A 21,680-nucleotide genomic window follows, 5' to 3' on the forward strand; every position below is an offset into this window, starting at 1 on the left:
TATTTGTAAACAACACGGCGGGAAGTGCAGGGCGTGAAGCCGGGCTGTGCCTCCAGAGGTAAAGGAAGAAAAATATATATATATATTTTTTTTCTTACCGATGGATTTCCAGATTGCCAACTTTGAAACCAGATATCTCTCTACTACAGTCATATAAAAAATTGCCACCATGAATGTTCAATAAGGTTCTTTGTTTGTAACACCATTATTGAGGTCAAAACCCACCGGTGCCAATTGCCGCATGTCAAACAGCCCCCCCTATTATTTCCTATGTACAACCCCAAACTGGTGGCGGCTCATTGTGCACCAGCCCTCATCAATATGCCATTGAAGTAGAGATCCTTTAATAAAAGTAGTAATTACTGTGAGTAGTTGTCTCTTGATGCGCTGCAGCGTGATGCTTACTATTGGTGCTAGGGGCGGCACTTGACACTCGTCGCAAGTGTGTTTCCAGCTTTACAGGTCTTGAGAATGAGCCACCCTCTCAATAATTTGGAGTAATAAAGTAATATACAGTGTTGTCTGTCTCATTAAAATCGGAGTAAAATTATGGACAAATATTAATTGATGTTTATCTGTCTGCTTCAAACCTTTTCTTCTTGTCCTATCATTCAGAGCTGCCTCCACTGCCCCCCACCACCACCCCCAAACCTGGTGCTACCACCACTTCCCCTCCAACCACTACCACCACCACCACCACCCACGCCCCAGGATCTGGCTTCTGCAATGGCAAACCAGACGGCCTGTACCCCAACCCAGATAACAAGAGCAGTTTCTATATGTGCGCTGGTGGCATCACCCATGTGAGCTCTTGTGGACCTGGATCTATCTTTGATGACAGCTGCAAGTGCTGCATCTGGCCCTGAGCCATGTGTGGAGACAATGTGCATTACAAGTGATGCAAAAGTCATCTATCGAGCAGACTGTTTAAGTTCTCTTGAATGCAGTGTAATCTATACAATCATTTACGTAAATGAGTCTGTCATTTGGTATAATGTATGCTCTTGTGAAATATGTAAAATAGATTGCACATTGCAAATAAAAGCATTGAAGTACTTTGCTAAAAGTTGCTTGAGTGCTGCCTCATCATTTTAATTTACCTATTCACTAACTGTCTCCATACTATGTTCCACAAACCTACATGTTACCACACAGTTTTCCTGTAGAGCTGGGTATTATTTTTTTCAGCAGTGTGAGAAATAGAATCCCTAGTTTTTGTACCAATACCATATGAATACATTTTTAAAACCTTACTTTGTTGAGTGTGTACACATTTTAGTATGTATAACAATCCGCATAAACCTGTCAAATGCAGTGTTTAGTGTCACAAACTGCTGTGCAAGAACTTTGTCCAAAAACTCTTTAAAAGCAAAGGAGCTATATACGACATTCAGAGTATGAATATATCTGCAAATAACTAATTTCTATGTAAAGGTATAGCGGTGTTCTGTGAAGAAAATGATATCATGTTTTCTCTATTTGTGTTGTAATCTGAGCTTCTTTGTTCTTTGTTAAGGTAGCTGGTCCAGACGCACATACATTTTAGTGCAGGGGCTCTCAACCTTTTGTGACTTATGGCCCGCTTCTGATTGTTACAGAAATTCTTAGGACGCCCTTTCCAAATAAATGAGTAAAAAACATAACATGAGGAGAAAAAAAAGCAACAAAATAAACTGGGCTGTAAATATATGTTTTGCCGCTGTCAGCTGTTGTGTTGTTATGTGGTTGTTTACCTAGCTGGTTGCTTGGTTGGTCAAATCAGTGGTGAGAAATCACAACACTAAAGATGCAGCTGAAACCTCAGACAACATTATAATCCTGATACTGATACTGAACTATTTTTTATGATTCATGACAGGAACTATCTCAACTGTTTTTGCTTCTTCCTGTAATGCTACCCCTCAAAGATACAATACAAATTGCTGAACTGATGCATCACTAGATACAGCCCTGCAGGGATCAAACAAAGAGGACATAACCTGATATAAAGCATAACAAATACAACAAAGAGGATAACATGCCATCATAAAATTAAGGTTTACTCCAGCCTACTCGGTGATAACTGTCGTGCACGTCCTTGGGGTTCAGTCCAGGATAAGGAGAATTTAGCAAGGAGACCTCAGGACCTCATGTACTCATTTACAGCAAAAGCAATTTAACAGACTTTGTTCAATGAACTTGCCATAGCCCACAGATAACAATGACGTCACTGTTATTGATAAATGTTATCACCAAAATCAATTATTGGCGTAACAAGGGTCACTAAATTACTGACCACAAGGTGCAATTTGTGCCAGCTTGAGTGTGGCACTTTTATGTGGCCTGCATCTATAGAGGACTTTGTTTCAACTGGTTCCTGCAACTTTGCAGAGAAAGAGAACATTTAAAGGAATATTACACCAAAAATGTTGTGAAAACCAAACCTTACGAGGTCAAAACATGGCTCTGCTTGCTTCTTCTCAGAGGACAGCCACTGAATTCAACCTCAAGTCACACTTTTCAGGTCAGTCTGTACTTAAACTCCATTACCTCACAACAAAAATGATGCATTTTCACAAATATCAGTGCAGACCTCAGTCTCACTGAGATGAGTGACAGTAAAGCAAGTTTCAGGTATCAGCTTATAGAACTGCACACCACACATAAAGAAATTAAAACCAATAGCTGCCAGAAACAAAAAGAAAAAATATCTTAAAGTAGAGAAGCAGGGATTCAAAAATGGTCAGAAAAAATGTTTTGTTTACACAGTGGTGGACAGAGTACACAACTCCATTGATACTCTTGGTCAAATGTTGCTCTGATACAAGTGAAAGTTGCTGAGTCAAACTATTACTTGAATTATCTCACACACGTTGTTGTATATTGTTACAATACATTTACAGAACGTAATGACTCTAAAACAACCCATTGAATACACTGACGTGCTTGTACTGTAGAGCCAAATCATAATTTGTAGGCAAGATTAATTCAACCTCTATAACACAGTATTGCCAGAAATGTGAAACAACTTGAGCATTATCTCAAAAACTTCAAACATGGACTTGAGGTATGGCCATGGACAGTGTTGGGGGCAAATTTATACACATCGCTCCACTTCCACCAGTGCGCCACCAGAAAAAATATCCCATGAAGGTTGTTGTGTGTTGTCATGTCACTACCTTATTTACACAGTCTAGGGTCACTACAGACTACATCATAGAGGGGTGCCAGTGGTAGGCACATCTGGGTTATGTCGTACTGTGCATTAACATGTTTGTCTCCATTAATATAACGGCATAAATTGTATCCTGTTCTGCTTTTTCATCCTAAGGCTGTTTGAAAGTAATGGAGATAAGAAGCTAGCCTCCACTTTGTTGATCGGCATAGGTGATGTTAGTATTTGTTGGATGTGTTTCCAATCACATCCACTCTAACTGCAGAGCAATGTTGGCACACTGTCCTGTTCTTATGCATAACTCTCTCTCCGGTGCTGTTGTAGCTGACCACAGCACACCAGGAACCAGCAGGTGGGTCTTCCAGCTCTGGTGTATTAATTTACGCTCATCCTAGTGACTTACTCACATGCCATTCCGTTTGTTGTGCTAGCCTCAACATTTGTTTTTTGTGTTTCATATCATAAGTCCACAAATATTTATCTGTTACATAATTATCAGACTTTGACCTCTGCCTTACCGTCACTGTGTCCAAGTATATTTGTTTGTTTTAAAAGGTCTAGGCTATTTACTTGTTCTACATCATCATGCAGTTATTAATATAAGAAGGGTATTTTAATACAAAGTGGTAACCAGTGTATGTGAATGCATGAATGTGTCAGACCTGCGCAGCACTGGAGTTGAAATGGACTGTAATAACGTGGAGCTTCTGTGCTTTGATTACCTGCTGTGAAACAACATAACCCTCATCCATTTAAAATCAACATTAGTTCTTCTGGGCTCATTTTGGTGAAAGTAATGCAAAAGTAGTGTAATAAGTAACTTATTATTCTACACTGGGAGTAATATTGTAAAAAATAACTTAATAAACACTCCCAGATTCTGACTGATCTCCTCAGGTTTACATCATCACAGAAGATTTAAATTGTGCTTTGCCATTTTTTTTATTAAGGATATTGAGACAAAAAAACTGTGATAAAGCATAAGTGTCATTTAGAATCCAAAGAACAGTTTTCAAATTCAAACCCATGGACACAAAATCAACAAAGTAATAGATGAAACTGTAATTCTCTCTGTGCATCCTCTACCCTGCTCATCCATCATTCAGCCTTGAGGTGAAAGCTCATCACTTCAGCATGACATGTCCTTTGTCCTGCCAGTCTGTGTCTGTCAAGCATCATACACAACAACATATCATCATTACATTATTTTAGAGGATGCAGGGACGGTGTGGCATTGAGTTTCCTGATAAAATGCTGAAGGTGAAACTAAGTGGGTCACTTTAAATTGTAGATAGAATATCAGTGTCCCAGTCCAGTCCTTCCTGTTAAGGGAGTACAACAAGTTTCATACTTAAACTAGGAATGTCAGCAGTTACTGTTTATTATTGAACCACAGAGAATGTTTTTGGCCGATTGCGCATGTCAGTCTAGTACATTTTGCTATTCTTCAGTTCACTGCACTGCACACAACCTGGGTCTAATGAGAGCTAGCTGGCAGTGTTGCTCATTAATAATAATTATAATAATAAACAATAATACACTGGATTTGTATAGCGCTTTTCAGGATACTCAAAGACGCTTTACAAAGAACAACAACAGCAAAAAAAAAAGACAGTAAGTCAAAAGTAAGTCGCTTGCTCACTGGGGCTACCTGAGAGGAGACTGGAGGGTGACCACCATGTTTCCACAGCAACATCATCCCACCACTGTGATGGTAACAAGCTCTTACTCGACCTGGGTGGTGCACAGTGCAGAGTAGCAAAGGCTAATGTTAACTAACCAGTGGAAAATGGAGTGTGGGCACTGGGCACTATGTTTCTACATGCTAACAAAGCAAGCCTGCTGTCTTGTCTAAACCAGACCCCCAGGAGGTGTGCCAGGCTTTTTAAGCCATTTTTAGTAGGGGCCAAACAGTGGAATTACAACTTCTGAGTCTGTCACGTGATGTCATTTGGCCCCAAACAACTCTTTCCTGTAAACTTAAATTGTGAAAGAGACATTTGTAAATCAGTGGATAAAGCCACATGATTTGAAAATTTTATCCCCATTCAAGATAGTGGAGCGCTAAACCAAGAGTAGCTGGCTCAGCCCGCCAAAGTGTCTAAGTGCGCCTGCTCTGTGGGGCCCAATGATGCAGAAGTAGTGCTGATCACCTGAGTCATTTTTTGCACAGCAGTTGAACATTATTGAACAGGTTCCTGCCTCCAACACAGTATATAGTTCTCTTTCCATCAATGCTCTGCTCAAACTCTAAAAAAACTTTCACACTGATGAACTTTCTTCATTTTTCACTTTTACCTGCAATTCACCAAGCTTTTTTCTTACTAATTCATCAGGCATTATATCTGTCATTGTGTAAGTTGTAGGTCTACTTTCAGTGTTTCAGTGTTAGGTGAAGACACTTAGTGCTTAAATACCGTACCATGTGACTCATAGTAATACGAGACATGAGACTCTGGTGACGTTACACTGTGTATACACTTTCTACCCTTCTGTCTCTGTCCCACAGGTGCCACACAATGGGAGACTCCCACAGGACAGACAGCACAAAGATGAACGCAGGAATAGCGGGTATAATTGGTAAGAAATTCCAAATGTTGCTCCTATGTTTCTATAGTTTTACTGTATTAGTTTTTGCTGTATATGTGATATGCGATATATACGACTGTAATAACATAGGAGTTTTCCTTCTTGCAGTGGGTCTTCAGCTCTTTATTCAGATTGGTAAGCAACACATTTTAAAAACAGGAATGGGAATGTTTTAATTAAATTTCAGTACTGTACTGCAAAGCTTTTTCCCCTTCTCTTGATCCAGCAGCCACAGCCAAACTGGTATGTTATTTTACCAACTGGTCACGATACAGAACTGGTGTGGGGAAATTCCTGCCAGAAAACATAGACCCCTTCCTCTGTACCCACCTGGTTTATGCCTTCGCCATCATCAACCATGCTAATGAGATCACTGAGTATGAGTGGAATGAGAAAAGCCTCTATAAATCATTCACTGAGCTCAAAGACAGGTAATAATTGGTTCATGCAAACTGTGTATACCTGCATTGTGCACTGGGATTTTAAAATGTTGTGTCAGTTCGATCATCAAACCATCATTTTTCTTGTGTACCTGAACAGAAACCCCAGGCTGAAGACTTTACTGTCTGTCAGAGAGGGGGACGATGGATCTCAGTGAGTTGATTCCCTGTTGCTAATCCTTATGAAACTCCTCCATCTACTGAGAGGATGCAAGAATAGCTGCAGTGGAACTGTTTCATTTGACTGTGTTGTCAGGTGGATAGTTTGGCAATCACGAATGACTATTTTTCAGAGCAGCATTTTGACAGATTTTAAAAATGTAAATTAAATCTTATAGGATAAATCTGGAGTCTTGCAAGTACACATTACTTGCATGAATTACATTTATTAGTAAAAGAATAACAGGTAGTAGTAGTAATATCTCTGGTAGTAGTAGTGAAATACTGGTAGTAGTTGCACAGTTGTGAGTTTCTGGAGGAGAATATTTGCTTAAAAAGATACTTCACCTGCAAAATGACCATTTACTTACCGTTTGTTCCGTTGAAATTGAAGAAAACTTCTCACATTCCTCCACAGTGAAAGGAGAATAAAAAAAGAAAGTGAACATTCTTCATGATCAAAGTCATAAGGGACCACGTTTATCAGCCGCAAAACTTTGTCCAAACATCTGTTTGCAAACTCTCACACAACTTGTATATTATAATCCAGGTCTCATATATCCAGACACAGTGTAGTGTTAATTTTTTCATTCATGAAATTTTATATTCTATATGTTAATTTTTTATTTTTTTATCTAGGCTAATCCATGTAACAGAAATTAGAATCGAAGTGACAGGTTGTATAAAAATTTAATTTAGACATTTTTTTTCTAAAACTACAAACAATTTCTACACACTTACAAGCTTGCATCTCTCCAGCAGTTTTTGACAGGTTTAAGAGCTGCTTGCTCCACTGCCGTTTAGTGGCTAGCAAGCAGAGCTGCTAACAGCCACCGCTGCAACTGACCGATCAGACGCACACACCTGCTTATTTACTGCTGAATTACAGCTCACAACTTGTAACAATGGCTAACGCTGCTCCGGTGTGAGTGTTTTTGCGGGCTAGCAGAACATCCTGGCGCAGACTATTTTCTGGAGTTTACCAGCCTGTTGCTAATGTGGCATTTGAAGATAATTGCACGCATGGACGTTCTCAGTTTTCAGTGTCCGATAGTCCACTACTAACATTTTCGTCATGTCTCATCAAAGAAAATAAAACATAGATTTCATCTTAGTTTTTATTATCAAGATCTATTTTTAGCTCGTCATCGTCATGTTTTCATCATTGAAAAAAAGGTTGTTATTAATGAAAATGTTTGTCATCGTTTTTGTCAATGAAATACCACTGGCTTGGTACTTCCCAAACACATGAATTTTCACTAAAATGTTGCACTGACGTCTTTTAAATCGTAATGTTTCAGCAAAAATGCAAGTGTTCAGGAAGTGTACAATTGGATGAATGAGACTTCTCTGTTCACCGGAGAGGCATGCGCAAAAACAAAGTTTTCTTTATGAGTTCATGGTAGCACCCAGTGAGTAATTAATGTACAAATGATCATTTTGCAGGTGAAGTGTTCCTTTAAAGTGACTGGTTCACTCTCTCTCATAGCATCGTTGTTGCAGGAAGCTGTTCTCAAAGAAAAACCTGTAAAAACCCAATGTACACAGCCTGCTCAGGAACAAGCAGCAGACAGAGGCAGCTGATGACCAGCTGGTGAACAAAGAGTTAACAGAGAGTGAATAGTGGATTTACAATGATCAGGTGGACACAGATGTGACTGCAAATGACTGATTATGTAGCCCTGTAACTGCTGGATGTGTAATGCAGTTGTTTGCGAACAAGTTCACCAGATCAACTTAAAAGCTGCTGAGATGTTTGTGTAGTGTTCACTACTTGTTTGTGTTGCCCCCAGTTGGCCAAAATAAGCCAATGTTTCCAAATGTTGGAATGTTTCCAATCCAAATGTTTCAGTTTTCAATATACTTCACCCATTATGGTATCAAACTGCTTCTTTAGATATCAACATCTACATCTGCTGCAGGTTTTCCATCATGATGTCCACTCAAGCCAACCGTCAGACATTCATCCAGTCTACTATCAAATTCCTGAGGACTCATGGATTTAATGGTCTGGATCTGGACTGGGAGCACCCTGGATCTGATGAACGTCCTCCAGAGGACATACACAGGTTCACTCTGCTCTGCAAGGTACACTGACTGAAGACTGGACACTTTCCTCTGAAATCTATGCGTTCAATTCCTGTTCTGCTTGAAGACTTTTTTGTGTCTTGTCAAAAATGTGGCTTATTTTTGTGGCTTCAATGTAATTATCATTCTAAAAGTAAAAAAAAAAAAAAAAACAAAACTCGACATTTGTTAGCCCCAATTTGTGCATTCTCACACTTCTGCATTGATGGATACATTTGATTCACAGGAATGCTATTTTCCTCAAAAAAGAAATAGAAATACAATTTTTAAGGGGACTGTTTAAAAAAACATAGCATGTGTTGATACTTTTTGAAGTCTTTTTACATTGTCAATAGTCAGTGTTGGGCAAGCTACTTGGAAAATGTAGTGAGCTATGCCATAAAATAGTCTACATCAAAATAAAGCTTCACTACATTGAAGCTATTCCTGGAGAAATGTAGCACACTACGAGAAAATGGCAAAAAATAGCTTGCTACTTGCAAAGCTACATTGTTTTGTTTTTTTTTTTTACTTTATGTCAAATCAGCGTTATCTCAGTGATCAGAAAAACTGTCAGCCAAACAAATGGGCAGGCAAGAAAATGGTCGGTTGGTCTGTTTATAACAAACTTAAGTTAAAACTTTCTCTTTTTTTTAAATTTTTTTGAAGACTTTGTGACATGTGTACATGTCCTCCAAAAGCATCTTATTATCAGTCAGCCTATTGCTCTCTCTCTCTCTTTCTCTCTCCTCTTCCTAATGTATTTCTCTGTCTTGGCCTCTCTCAGTGGGCTATCTGACTATGTCAGTAATTCAAAAACAGAATTCCAATATATATGTTTCACTCAATAAAACCATAATAGATAAAAAAAAAAAAACAGTAATATAAACAAAAAAAATACAACCTCATGAAAACTTTTCTTTTTTAGGGACATTAGAACATCACGTGCAAATAACACGTGACAGTATGTCACTTTCTTTCTCCTCTCTTCCTTCTTAATACTGTTCTCTGTCTCTCTGGCTCTTTTCTTGGCCCTTGTTGTGTCTGTTTCTCTAGTGTCCACTGCCGGTATTTTCAGGCTGAATGGCGATATACGATATATATCCTGGTATTTTCTATGAAGTGGGCAACAGGTTCAGTTGCAAGCTGATCCACAGCTCAAGTCCCCTGTTATTTTTCTGCATGTGTTTTTCCACAGCAGGGCAGGTAAAAATAGTTTTCCTGTTGGAGGTGAGCTTTTTGCAGAGGTGCAGTAAGAGCCTGTTGTCTGCAGCTCTTCATCTAATATCTCACTGTGGCTGTTTCTGATTTTACTTTTCCTCCCTGCCGTAATATTACACTTGTCTTAATTGAAGAAAAGCCACTAAAAAAGTTCCGCTACTTTGGTAATAAACATATTTTAGCCTAACTCATACAGAGTCTTAAAAATAAAAGTCCCCTGTTATTTTGTGATCTAAAAACTTCTATTGTGAAGCAGCAAAATAAGGAAATGTTGAGTTTTCGAGCAGCAACTTCACACAACTTCTAATACAGCGGATTGCAAAAATAAATGGTGAAATAAAGCAGATATCTAAAGTTAAACTGCAAATCCACTTAAAGGGATAGTGCATCCAAAAATGAAAATTCAGCCATTATCTACTCACCCATATGCCAATGGAGGCTCAGGTGAAGTTTTAGAGTCCTCACAACACTTGCAGAGATCCAAGGGGAGAGGAGGTAGCAACACAACTCCACCTAATGGAGGCTTATGGCGCCCCAGATTCAAACATCCAAAAACACATCATTGAAACCACAAAATATCTCCATACTGCTCTGTCCATAGTGATCCAAGTGTCCTGAAGCCCCAACATAAAAAGTTGTTTGGAAAAACATCATCTGAACTCTGTTTTAACCTCATTGTAGCCTGTAGTTCTAACTGCTCACGTGTGCGCGCTTGGGCGAGACCCTGAGACATGGGCACCACATTCATGTGTGTTCATGTGCTTCTGCTGGTCTTGCGCGCAAGCGCACACACATGAATGGGTTACACCATGGTTAAGTTACCTAACCAATGTTCTCGTCATGGTAGCAACTTGTCAATGGATGGCACCAACCTGTCAGTCAAAGCAGCCATGTCATTAGCAACATTATAAAAGGTAAATGTTGAGTCATATAAAAATTCCCCCCTATAGTCCTGAACAGGGAAATTAACTCATGACACTAAAACCGTTCTTTGCACCAGGCCATAAACATGTTTATTTCTGCTGTTACGTGGAGGTTGTGTGGATTGACTCACTTTTGGCCTGAGGCAGCCTCAAGTGGACATTAGAGAAACTGCAGTTTTAGGCACTTGTGTGTTGGTTGCCACTTGTTTGTGGTCATTTCAGTGAAGTATGAGGATCAACTTGAAGAAGCCTGACACTTTCTGAGTTACATAATTAATCAGTGAGCACTGTCTCTAAATATTTTGGACACACACACACACACACACACACACACACACAGATTATTGTTGTATGTTAATGCAGTGCAGACATTTCAATCACTTAAAACTGATTGTCACACATTTAACAATTACATCACATATGATGTTCAGTGTGATGGGTTACCTTACAAGTTTTAAGTTTCACTGGACTGAACTGGACAGGTCTACCAATAGCTGTCTGGAAGATGGGGAAAAAATCAGAAGTGGTTAGTTCTGTAAAACAAAATGTGATTTGTTGTTCTGAAGTACATTTCATGACATTGACTGAAGCGTAAATACATTTCCATTGATTTCCAGGAGATTTCAGAGGCCTATGAAGCTGAGAGTAAAGGAAGCAGTAACACACAGCTGTTCCTCTCTGCAGCCATGGCAGCACAAACAGATGCTACTGATACACGATACGAGCTCTCTGTGATGTCAGAGTAAGACTTAGATTTATGTCAGCTCCATTTTGAATACTTTTGACACCACATGATCAAATTATGCTTAAATTCAACCTATTTCTGTGTTTATGTGGGTGTAATTGTGTGTCTTTGTGTTTAGGTACCTGGACTTCATCAGTGTTAAGACTTTCGATGCCAATGGTGGTCAAGATAAAGTGACAGCCCACCACAGTTCACTCTACTCTGAAAACAATGCTAACGTGGTAAGTACCCAGTTTTATTTAGAAGCTATCGGTCATGTACAGGGCCAGTGAAAGGTTTGATATCATCATTTATAGAATTATTTATTGATTGAAATGTATCAACCTGAAATGTTGATGTGAATCCCTGTGTGTATCCCTCTGGCTAGCTAATGGCTGCCACTCTGCACTGCACTCATATGGTGGTCACAGCTGATATCAGGACAGGGTAGCGCCGTAGCAACCACCCTCCGGTCTTGCCCCCGTGTCAATAAACACGGTTACCTCTGTATGCACCGTTGTCATTGCTCGCGCTATAAGCACCATTAGCACGGTTTGCTGCTAGCCGCGCAGCCACCTCCATGTTGACAGCAGTGTGCAGACAACCTCTGATAGATACACTCTGAATATTGTACAGTGCCCCTTGAACAATTACAACCCAAGGAAGCTGAATTGTTTAATAGACATTTCTCACTACTCCTCCCTTTCTCTCCTGTCAGGATTATGTTATGCAGTTCTTCTTGAAGCAAGGAGCCCCAGCAGGAAAGTTATTGCTGGGTTTTCCTTCTCATGCTCGTTCCTTCACACTCTCCACCACAGCAACAGGCCTGGGAGCCCCAATCAGTGGCCCTGCCAATCCAGGGCCCTTCACCCAGCAGATTGACCTCTGGTCATACTATGAGGTAACAAGCAGACGTTTGGATAGACTACATTTAGCGCAGAAGTCTACGTAATCACACATGGTAACAATGCAAACTTTGACCATGGACCAGATGTTCTGCTGTTACTGCAATCGCTAGCATGACCACTGATACAACTACAATTTCTATAACTGCTACTATCTGCTACCTATTACCCGATCCCACTGCCACTATTTCACAGTGTGTCTCAAACAAGATGTAGTGAAATGAGCTTACAGGGAGCCTGAAATACAAATTTTAACCCTTAGATGCATGACCTACCAATACCTACACTCTTCCAGAAGTGGGGTCAAAAATGACCCCAATTAGAATCAATGCGTTTTATGTGATAAACTTAAGCAATTTCTTTAATTTTGGTTAAAGATGATGATTTCTATTACATTTTGGTCAACAAAAGAATGATTTCATGTTTGACATGTTCATTTATCACTTTTTATTGAATAATCAATAATAGTATAATAGGCTACCTAACTGGTTAGATTTTATTACAAGGAAGCTATAAATATCATAGTAAGTCTGCTTATCTCTACACAAAATGCAGTAATGTTAGCTAGCTTACTAGCTAACCACACACACACACACACACACACACACACACACACACACACACATTTACAAGGAAGCTATAAATATCATAGTAAGGCTGCTTATCTCTACACAACAAATGTAGTAATATTAGCTAGCTAACATTACAGTACTAACATTACATAGTGGTTAGCTAACTAGTACCTACATTGTAGTTAGCTAACACTAGCTAACTAGTTAACTAGTTAGCTAGTGTTAGCAAACTACAAAGTAGGCTAATTTGATGACAGTCAGTACGTTTACATGCACAGTTTAATTCCGCTTTTAATCGGAATGAAAGGCCATTCCGATTAAAAGTGGTCATGTAAACGGTCATTCCGACTGAAAAACGGTCATTCCGATTGAAAATTAAATCGGATTAAAGGGGGTGGTTTATTCCGTTTGTCATTCCGAATGAAAGAATTTTGTGTGCATGTATACACTCATTCCTCTTTAAATTCATTCCGGTCTTTCTGCCAATGCTCGTTTCCTTGCCCTTCTGGCACGATGACGTATATAGCGCGCATAGCAACGGGCTGCATAGCAACAGGCTGAGATAGAGCAGTCGGACTCGTTGCACTCACCGGTTTCCATTCGCCACAGCATGGTCTTCTATCTCCCTTCTTCGACCTTCTACCTCCCTTCTCCTCCTCAACAGATGAAGCATTAGCAGAACAAGGTTGTTGTCGTACTGCTGCTTCAAGAATATAAGCAAAACACGCCCGAAAAAGGCACTAAGAACGGCGTTGTCAAGCATCTTGTTATCCGGAGCGAGGACTACAGCGTTTTCTTCCGGTAAACGTAAACACGTAACATCCGCCCCACCCCCTATCCAATCAGAAACCTTCCCTGCCCCAAACCTTGCGCAGACCTGAATAAAGGCGATTAAACTGATCTCCCATGTAAAACCTCATTCGGAATGAATATTTCTCATGTAAACTACCTGGAAAAACTTTAATTCTGAATGATTTCATTCAGATTTATTTCATTCTGAATGAGAAGCTATCATGTAACCGTAGCCAATAATACTATACTTTATCGCACAAAAGTCATGGATGTTGAAAATAAGTTCATATTTTATATTATACAACAGTTAGTTCCGACCGAGTAATTTGATTGGACGAGAGGCATTCCGTGAGTGCTGATATAGAGTATAACATCACTGGGACTTGTAACAGTAAAATCACTCCACTCACAGGTATAAATACAACCGTTAATTAACCAGCTCTCACACTCGCTACATTGACTGACACTATAGCGTTACACCAAGAAGATGGATATTTTCCCCAAAATTACATTTGAATTAAATTCATTTAAATTCATGGCTGTAACTGTCTTCAGCGAATCACAGCCGTGACGATATACAGTACAACATCACTCCCTCTCGTGTGATATTGCTTAAACATTATATGTATTCCAAGATATAAAACGAATATAATACTACATGTATGTTGCTGTATAAAAATCCTCCTGGGTGGTGAGACTGCTGGCATTAGATGTGTAAGTGCGACAGTAAATGTATACCTGACAATCACAGTTGATAAAAATCAAAGACTCCTAGGTCTAACCCTTGATATTCCATAGGAAATGCTTGGGGTCATTTTTGACCCCACTTATGGAAGAGTGGGATAGTGATACAAAAACAACAATTTCTTAAAATGTATATAACATTTTTTTTAAATGCAAATGGCCTCATGTCAAAAACATGTTTTATGAGGAATACCTGGAATATGAAATGATAAAAACTTTTAATTCCATAGATATTGAAGAAAAACAACCCTTGCGGTCATTTTTGACCCCACTTATGCATATGGCGATTAATCAAGAGGAAGAGAGGTATGTTTGGAGGGTATGTTATGTCAGTCTTCTCTTTGATGAACAATAGAATAAACTCGATGAGTCTCAAACGTCCTTACGTGTCTATCACAACACAAATCTGATGTGCCTGGTGCAGGTGACTGTATAAAGAAATCTGTTGCCAGCTCAACAGTCTGAAGCCTGGGGTATTTCCTCACAGGGATTACGTTTACATATGTTTACCTCATTATTTGAAACTTTGGCCACGTTTAAAATGACTGTAACATAATATATTTGACAGAAAATAAAGAAAACAATAGGTTCCCTTTAATCTCTGGACAGCCAGAGCCTCTTCACATAAAGCATACAAGCAAGTGTGGTCTCTGAGGCCTCTCAGAATACAAAACCATGACAGTACACCAGTCATACATTCCTTTATGTCTAATACATTTTTACCACAGTATGTTTGTCATGGTGAGTGTTGCCTGCTGGTTCCAGTTCAGATCAGACTTCCTTTTTATTGCCCAAACTTGGATTGTATGACTTCACTTAATGGGCTGGTGCCAAACAGCAGAGGTGGGGAAACTTGAATCACATGACTTGACTCAAGTAAGACAAGTTGCCAATTTGATTAGCAAAGACTCATCTTTAGTTTCACTTTGTATTCATGACTTGAGACTTGACTTCGACTTGAGACAGATGATTCGAATGCATTTTTTTAAATATTGAGAAGTTACATATTGTTTTTGAAATGTTTTAATGTGGGCAAACCCGGTAACCTACTGGGCTGCAGCAGAGACCAATGCACAAGGCAGCTATCATGGGGAATAATAAAGAAATCTGGATTTGGGGATTACTTTGTTGATGATGGGAGTAAGAAGAAAACATCAGTAAGGTCTACAGCTCAAAAAATTAGTGACATGACTACTAGAACATTGAACTTGATTAATCAATTCAAAACCGGCAAAGAAAGGTACATGAGTGTGTCTTTTACGTAATTTATTAGATTATTGGCTTTCTAGCTAACGTTTGACCAGATCGACAGAAATTTATATGACTTGACTTGTCTTGCTTGACTTGTAGCAGGGACTCAACTTGCTTGAATCTCATAACAGTACCTTGGGACATGCTTGAGACTGACTGAAGATTTGCCAAACAGTAACACAAATCCAGTCCTTCATCCCTTTATTCAGAAAGCTGTCAGTGATGTCATTTAAGGAGACATGCATATTTCTTTGCAGTCTGTCATGCTGACATATTTTCCACTGCTTGCTTTCATTAACTTGTAGACTTTTTTCCCACAAAAAGGACGAGAAGAGAGAAAATCCATCAGGCATGACAAATGAACAACTGTGCCTTTTCTTAAAACATAGGAGCATGATTGGACTCTTTGAGGGTTGTAAAAATACAGTATAAATGTAAAGTTTTGATCATTCAAAGAAATCAGTTTTTGAGTTATTTATTATGCGCATGTCCTTATAGGCCCGAGGGTGCCATATCGCCTGCAGTTCAAACTGTGTCCCCGGTGCAACTATTATTACCATTACTAATGCTGCTGTGCTGCAGCTGTTCTAGTATTAGTGATACCATTACTACAGCCTCTTCCGCTATTACCACAAGTGCTGCTAGTACCACTCCAGCTTCATCAGCATGAATACAACACCTTTTTTCTAACTGTGACAAACACCACTCTGCTCTGATGTTTCTTTACCAGACGTGTTCCTTCCTGAGAGGTACCTCAGTGCACTGGATTGATGGTCAGAAAGTTCCCTACGCTGTCAAAGGCAGTCAGTGGGTCGGCTTTGATAACCAGAGGAGCTATAATGCCAAGGTTCAGTATGACTGTTGTGGAAAAACGCACATATTTCAGCAAGTCTCTCTACATGTGAGTTTTATTGTGTAACGTCTGACTGTCTCACAGGTGGACTATCTGAAGAGCAAGCGGCTGGGAGGAGCTGCTGTGTGGACTCTGGATATGGATGACTTTTCTGGACAGTTCTGTGAACAGGGCAAATATCCACTGATATCACAATTAAAATATAAACTCAGTGAAGGTGAGGCTATGGCACTTTACATTTTCTTTACTTGTTATAATTCGTTATAATTCAGTTCTATGACATGCAGACATTTGGAGGGATTGTGGCTCACAGGTCCAGGTTTTTATTTCTCTCTTGTCCCATTAATCACCATATTACTCTACTTTATATTATGACCATAAGACTGGAAACCACTGTTTTAAAGGATCCTGTAGCATCCTACAAAAGCTATCTGCTTTGGCCAGCTGACAAAAGAGGACTCCTCCTCACACCACTAGAAATAATCATCATCTCATCTAGAATCACTGATTACTTTAAGGTTCTGTATGCAACATTCAGAACATTATTATAGCAGCAAACCACTGTTTGCTATGTAAAGATAGAGTGGAGTGATGGAGTCCTGAGCTGAGAATGAAGTCACGCTGTGTGTGTTGTAATTCAAATTTCTCTGTTCTTTGCCTTTGTTCATGACGTGGGCGCAGACAATTATAGTTGCCTCTCTGTCAGCTCTGCTAAATTTGTGCTAAATGTAGGCTCATGTCTATTTTGCAAGTCTGGCGGTGCTTTTTGTGGTTGGCTTTGGATGATGGTGACGTGTGGCTGAGAGTCACTCATCAGGATGAGAAATACTGTTGAAAAGATGTACAGCTGTGGGTAGCCCTGCACTAAAATAATCAACTTCTCCTACATATTAATGAGAGACTGATATTTATGGCAGGAGGGAAAGATGTCTGCTGGCTGTGATTGGTTTTTCCTTGTCACATGACATGCGATGCGTGTTGCTGCGACACAAAAGTTTACTTCTGTTCATCTCAGGGTGCAGCTGTCACACCCTGAAAATAGGTGCTTGGGAACGCATGAGTGCCACGACAGCATCGCTCTGGCATTTGACCATTTCTGCTGCACGTCTACATTGCTGTTGCCCTCCCTGCCTTTGGCTTTCCATGTTGGTGCATGGAAGGGCAGGGAGGTTTGCTCTCTCTGCCTCAGGCTTTCCTCATTTTTGCACGTGGAGGGCAGGGAGGTTTGCTCTCTCTGTCTTAAGGCTTTCCACGCATGCACGTAGAAGGGCGGAGAGGTGTTCTCTCTCCACCTTATGCTTTCCACGTAGGCGTGTGGGAGAGGCTTTCTGTATAGGCCCAAGGAAAGGCAGAGAGGTCCCAGAACAGAGCCATACCGCCAAATGTAAAACTGCAAATAGAAATAAAGTTTCCTGACTCAAGTGCTCCTGACTGAAATCTGCTTCATTATAACTCACAGCATTCACAGACAAAGCACTTGTCTTTATCTGGACACGTTTTCCTTACAAATAGGCTACAACATCCTAATGTTATTAGCACAAGCCTATGGCATTTTACATTGTATAAATTAGCCTAGCGGCTACCAAACTTTTCCTCTACTCATATGAAGCCAGGAACAAGAGCAACATTTAATAAAGGTAACGTCACAAAACAGCTCACAAGTTTCACTGTCAAAGCAACTGTCTTATACTATAAGCACATTTTCCAAAGAAATACAACATGCTAATGGTATTAGCACACATTACATTGTATAAAGTAGCCTAGCGCATAGCTACTATTTCTTCTAGACTACTCATATGAAGCTTGGATAAGGCCTAAAATGCTGTTTTGTGGAGGTTTTATTGTCTTTACAATTTATTATTTCTTATCTGTGAAGTAAAAGTAAATAAAAGCTTCATTTCCACTAAGGGAAATGGTTTTCAGCTTACAATAGCGAGAGGTCTGCATCGTCACGATGTGTAGTTACATCTCTAAATCTCGCTTAAATCTAACCGTGGCACAACCATGTAATTTAACATGTTATGTGCCACCACCACACAATGGGCTGTTAAGAGGTTGTCATCGTTTTTACCATGAGATCAAGTCAAGTCCATAGTGTGAGCTAAGCTCTAAAACACTGAATCCTGCATTTCCCATAATGCACAAAACTATTATTTTCTCAGTCACAGCTCCTCCAGAGCCACAGACATAGCGATCACTCAGCTGTTTTCACAAGCTGACACAGTACAGCTCATGATGTGTAAATTGAAACTTTTTTGTGTAAAATTGGTGGGATTCCCCCTCAAAAATACCCTTTTTTTGTTGGTAAATAAATTTAAATTATTGAAAAATTAAATTATAATTTAAATCACACTGTTTTTCTATTGGGTTTTTTCCTAGACTGGACAACACAAGAAACAACTCCTGCAGTGCTTCACCCCACAGACTCCTCCTCTCCATCTGAGGGCACACAGCCCACACAGGACCCAGTCATCACAGCCAAACTGGACACCAGCTGCTTCCATAACATCACCGTTGTGTATCCTGTCAGCAGCTTCTGCACACGCAGAGCTGATGGATTGTATGTAAGATCAGACAATCCAAAGACATTCTACAGATGTGTGCTGAAGAAGACATATGTCACAAAGTGCCACACCCTGGGAACAGAACACAGCAGTGGAGTGACAATAATCCCATCACAGATTTTAGTTCTAGTTAGCTTTGTAACAGCGACTCAGCTCCTTTTGTTTAGTTTGTGGACTCCAGAGAATTTTGCTTTGTACAGCCTTAGTGTACTGTAAATAAAACTCCTGGTTTGCTATGAAAAAAAAACTTTTAAAGCTGGCAAACAGGACCAAATACTTCTTTGACTTTGCATAAGTCAAAGAAGTATTTTTTATACAACGCAGAGTTCAGACACATGTACACAGTAGCTGTCATGAACTGTCATGAGATTATCACTGAGAGCTGTGATTCATGTAGGCCAGGGATACTACTTGCTTTGCCTGGGGCCACCTCTGCAAAATGACAGGAGGCCAGGGAGGAGTCACAGCAACCCGCATAGGTCAGGCTTAGGCAGGGGCATTTCTAATATTTGAGGTCATTCAGGGTTTAGCCCAAACCTCTGTGGGAGGGTCCAGGGGGCTGATAAGCTAGCTCTATTTTGATGCTTTTTATGCACTCTGGTACCTTATTTACATTTACAGTACAAGTTTCATTGTAAATCAGAAAATGGTTGGGAGGGGCCACCTGGCACCCTGGGCCCTAAGTTGAGTATCCCTGCCATAAGCTATGTAATGACTAATTTATATAATCATCAACTTACTGTATTTATTTGATTAGGGCTACTTCATCTGTAACTTTGGGGGAACATTTGAGGCTTTATAAAGAGTTGCAAGCAGTGATGAGCCTGACCGGTAGAAAGACTTGATTTAGCTTTAACTTTGACTTTACTGCTGCTCTGTTGTCATGACAGTAACACCTCTAAATCATCACTGTAAAAATCCTTCAAGTCTGTTTGCTGCAGAAAATGCATTGGAGGGTTTTTGTGAAAACAGATATCTCTGCTTCATGTTTTTTGTGCACTTACAGCAATATAATCAAACTGGTTTTCAGAAGCATAATGGTACAGTTAACATAATGCAGAGTAAACACAGTAATGCTCTGTTCAGACTGCCTGTAAAAACAAAGAAAAGTAAATAATAAAATGGAATTAAAGTAAATAAAATGGTGGTTGGTTATGGAGGGTGAGGATGTAGTTTTCCTCTTGGTCAGGAGCTGAATCAGTTACACTTGCTGTGAGAGATACAAGAAGAAAAGGTTGTAGAATACACCAGTTCACAGAGTGGCATGTAACAGGCCTTACCTCAAAAGGTCACCCAGGGGTGCCATAAAAATGATATGCAGAAAGGGATTAACCACCACAATGTCTATTTCAGGCTCATGCATGTACATGTAATAAACACAAAAAAATGTGAAATACCAAGAACCGAAATATGTTTTAAAGGACAGCATGAGAGATCATCATCACAAATGCGTCACAAAATTATTAATCTGAACCTCACGGCTATTATCTGCTCCGCAAATCAATACATTAAGGTGAAAGATACAAGTGTTCAAAATGTATCAGCTTTTGGTGTCACCAAGTGACGAGGGTTGGAACAGTGTGTCTGTGTACTCTTTTCTCTGCTACCAGTGAGAAAGGTTCAGCAGAAAAGCTTCATTGCCCTCTTGTGGTGAAAACATGTCCATCCAGCTCTATTGGTCAACCTCTCAAAAGCATTCTATTAATTCGATAAACAGCACTACAGTAAGTAGTTTTGATTTTAGGGTGAATTGTCCCAAAAGGGCTAATGTTCAGGAGAACTTCCTGCCATAATTAGAATACAACAATAAAATCACATGTCCATACTTGGCATTGGCCTTCCTGGATCCAGGGAAGGACTGTAGATGAATGTGAGCCAGGGAAATGTGCATATTTCTCTCCAGCTATCTTTAAGGACAGATAGAGGATGCATAGACAGAATTACACCGAGATCCAGAGCAACAACACTGAAGGTGGGATGACATCTTTCAATAAAAGTAATTTATTTACAACGCACAGAAATTCACATTTTACAAACACTGAACAAGATAGGTACAAAATATTTAGCTACTGTAAATGCACAGAAAACACTGCTCAAATACTGGCCTTTCCATAAGCAAGAACTCAATGTGCTCCACAAATAATAAAGGGAAAATGCATAGTAAACAATACATGCTGCTTATTCTGCCCCTTCCTTACACATAAAGCACTGCATACAGGGATGAGGTCCAAAGGCTGGTGGGGTGGTGTGCAGACAACAATTTGGTTCTCAAAAACCAAGGAACTAATCGTTGACTGCAGCCCATCTGCATCAATGGGGAGGGTGTTGAGAGGGTGCCCAGCTTCAAGTTCCTGGGTGTGCACATAGACGCAGACCTCCAGTGGAGCACTAACACCTCGGCGGCCGTGAAGAAGGCCCAGCAGCGTCTCCATTTCCTGAGGATCCTCAGGAGGATCAACCTGAGGAGGGAGCTGCTGACCGTCTTCTACTGCTGCTCCATTGAGAGTGTGCTGACATACTGTATCTCTGTGTGATTCTCCAGCTGCACCATGGCGCACAAGATGGCACTACAAAGGGTCATCAACACCACCCAGAAAATCACTGGCGACCCTCTACCCTCCCTGAAGGACCTCTACAGTACCCGCTGTCTCAAGAGGGCACGTAGCATCCTGAGAGAGTGCAGGGCACTGAAGGACAAATAGACTCAGGGATAGCTGTAATA

The 21,680-nt window shown here is 40.0% G+C and overlaps 2 protein-coding genes across 3 annotated transcripts in view; both read left to right on the plus strand.

Annotated features, from left to right (window-relative positions):
- Positions 1-1,066, plus strand: part of LOC125885648 (acidic mammalian chitinase-like) — a 66,647-nt gene extending 65,581 nt beyond the window's left edge. For both annotated transcript variants that reach the window (XM_049571333.1, XM_049571326.1), the window contains one exon: positions 616-1,066. In XM_049571333.1, coding sequence (XP_049427290.1) covers positions 616-866 — 251 coding nt within the window. In that variant the 3' untranslated portion in view covers positions 867-1,066. The remainder of the gene's footprint in view (positions 1-615) is intronic.
- Positions 1,067-3,035: 1,969 nt separating this feature from the next.
- On the plus strand, positions 3,036-21,492 carry LOC125889115 (chitinase-3-like protein 1). Its single transcript, XM_049576846.1, has 15 exons — positions 3,036-3,046; positions 3,311-3,366; positions 3,479-3,506; positions 5,664-5,734; positions 5,970-6,174; positions 6,284-6,337; positions 6,781-6,783; positions 8,265-8,430; positions 11,171-11,295; positions 11,417-11,519; positions 11,996-12,178; positions 16,272-16,388; positions 16,479-16,611; positions 18,774-18,958; positions 21,259-21,492. The coding sequence occupies exons 1-15, from the start codon at positions 3,036-3,038 to the stop codon at positions 21,490-21,492; spliced, it is 1,674 nt and encodes a 557-aa protein (XP_049432803.1).
- The last annotated feature ends 188 nt before the right edge of the window (positions 21,493-21,680 follow it).

This window comes from Epinephelus fuscoguttatus, linkage group LG1 (genome assembly GCF_011397635.1).
Source record: "Epinephelus fuscoguttatus linkage group LG1, E.fuscoguttatus.final_Chr_v1".
Classification (NCBI taxonomy): Eukaryota; Metazoa; Chordata; class Actinopteri; order Perciformes; family Serranidae; genus Epinephelus; species Epinephelus fuscoguttatus.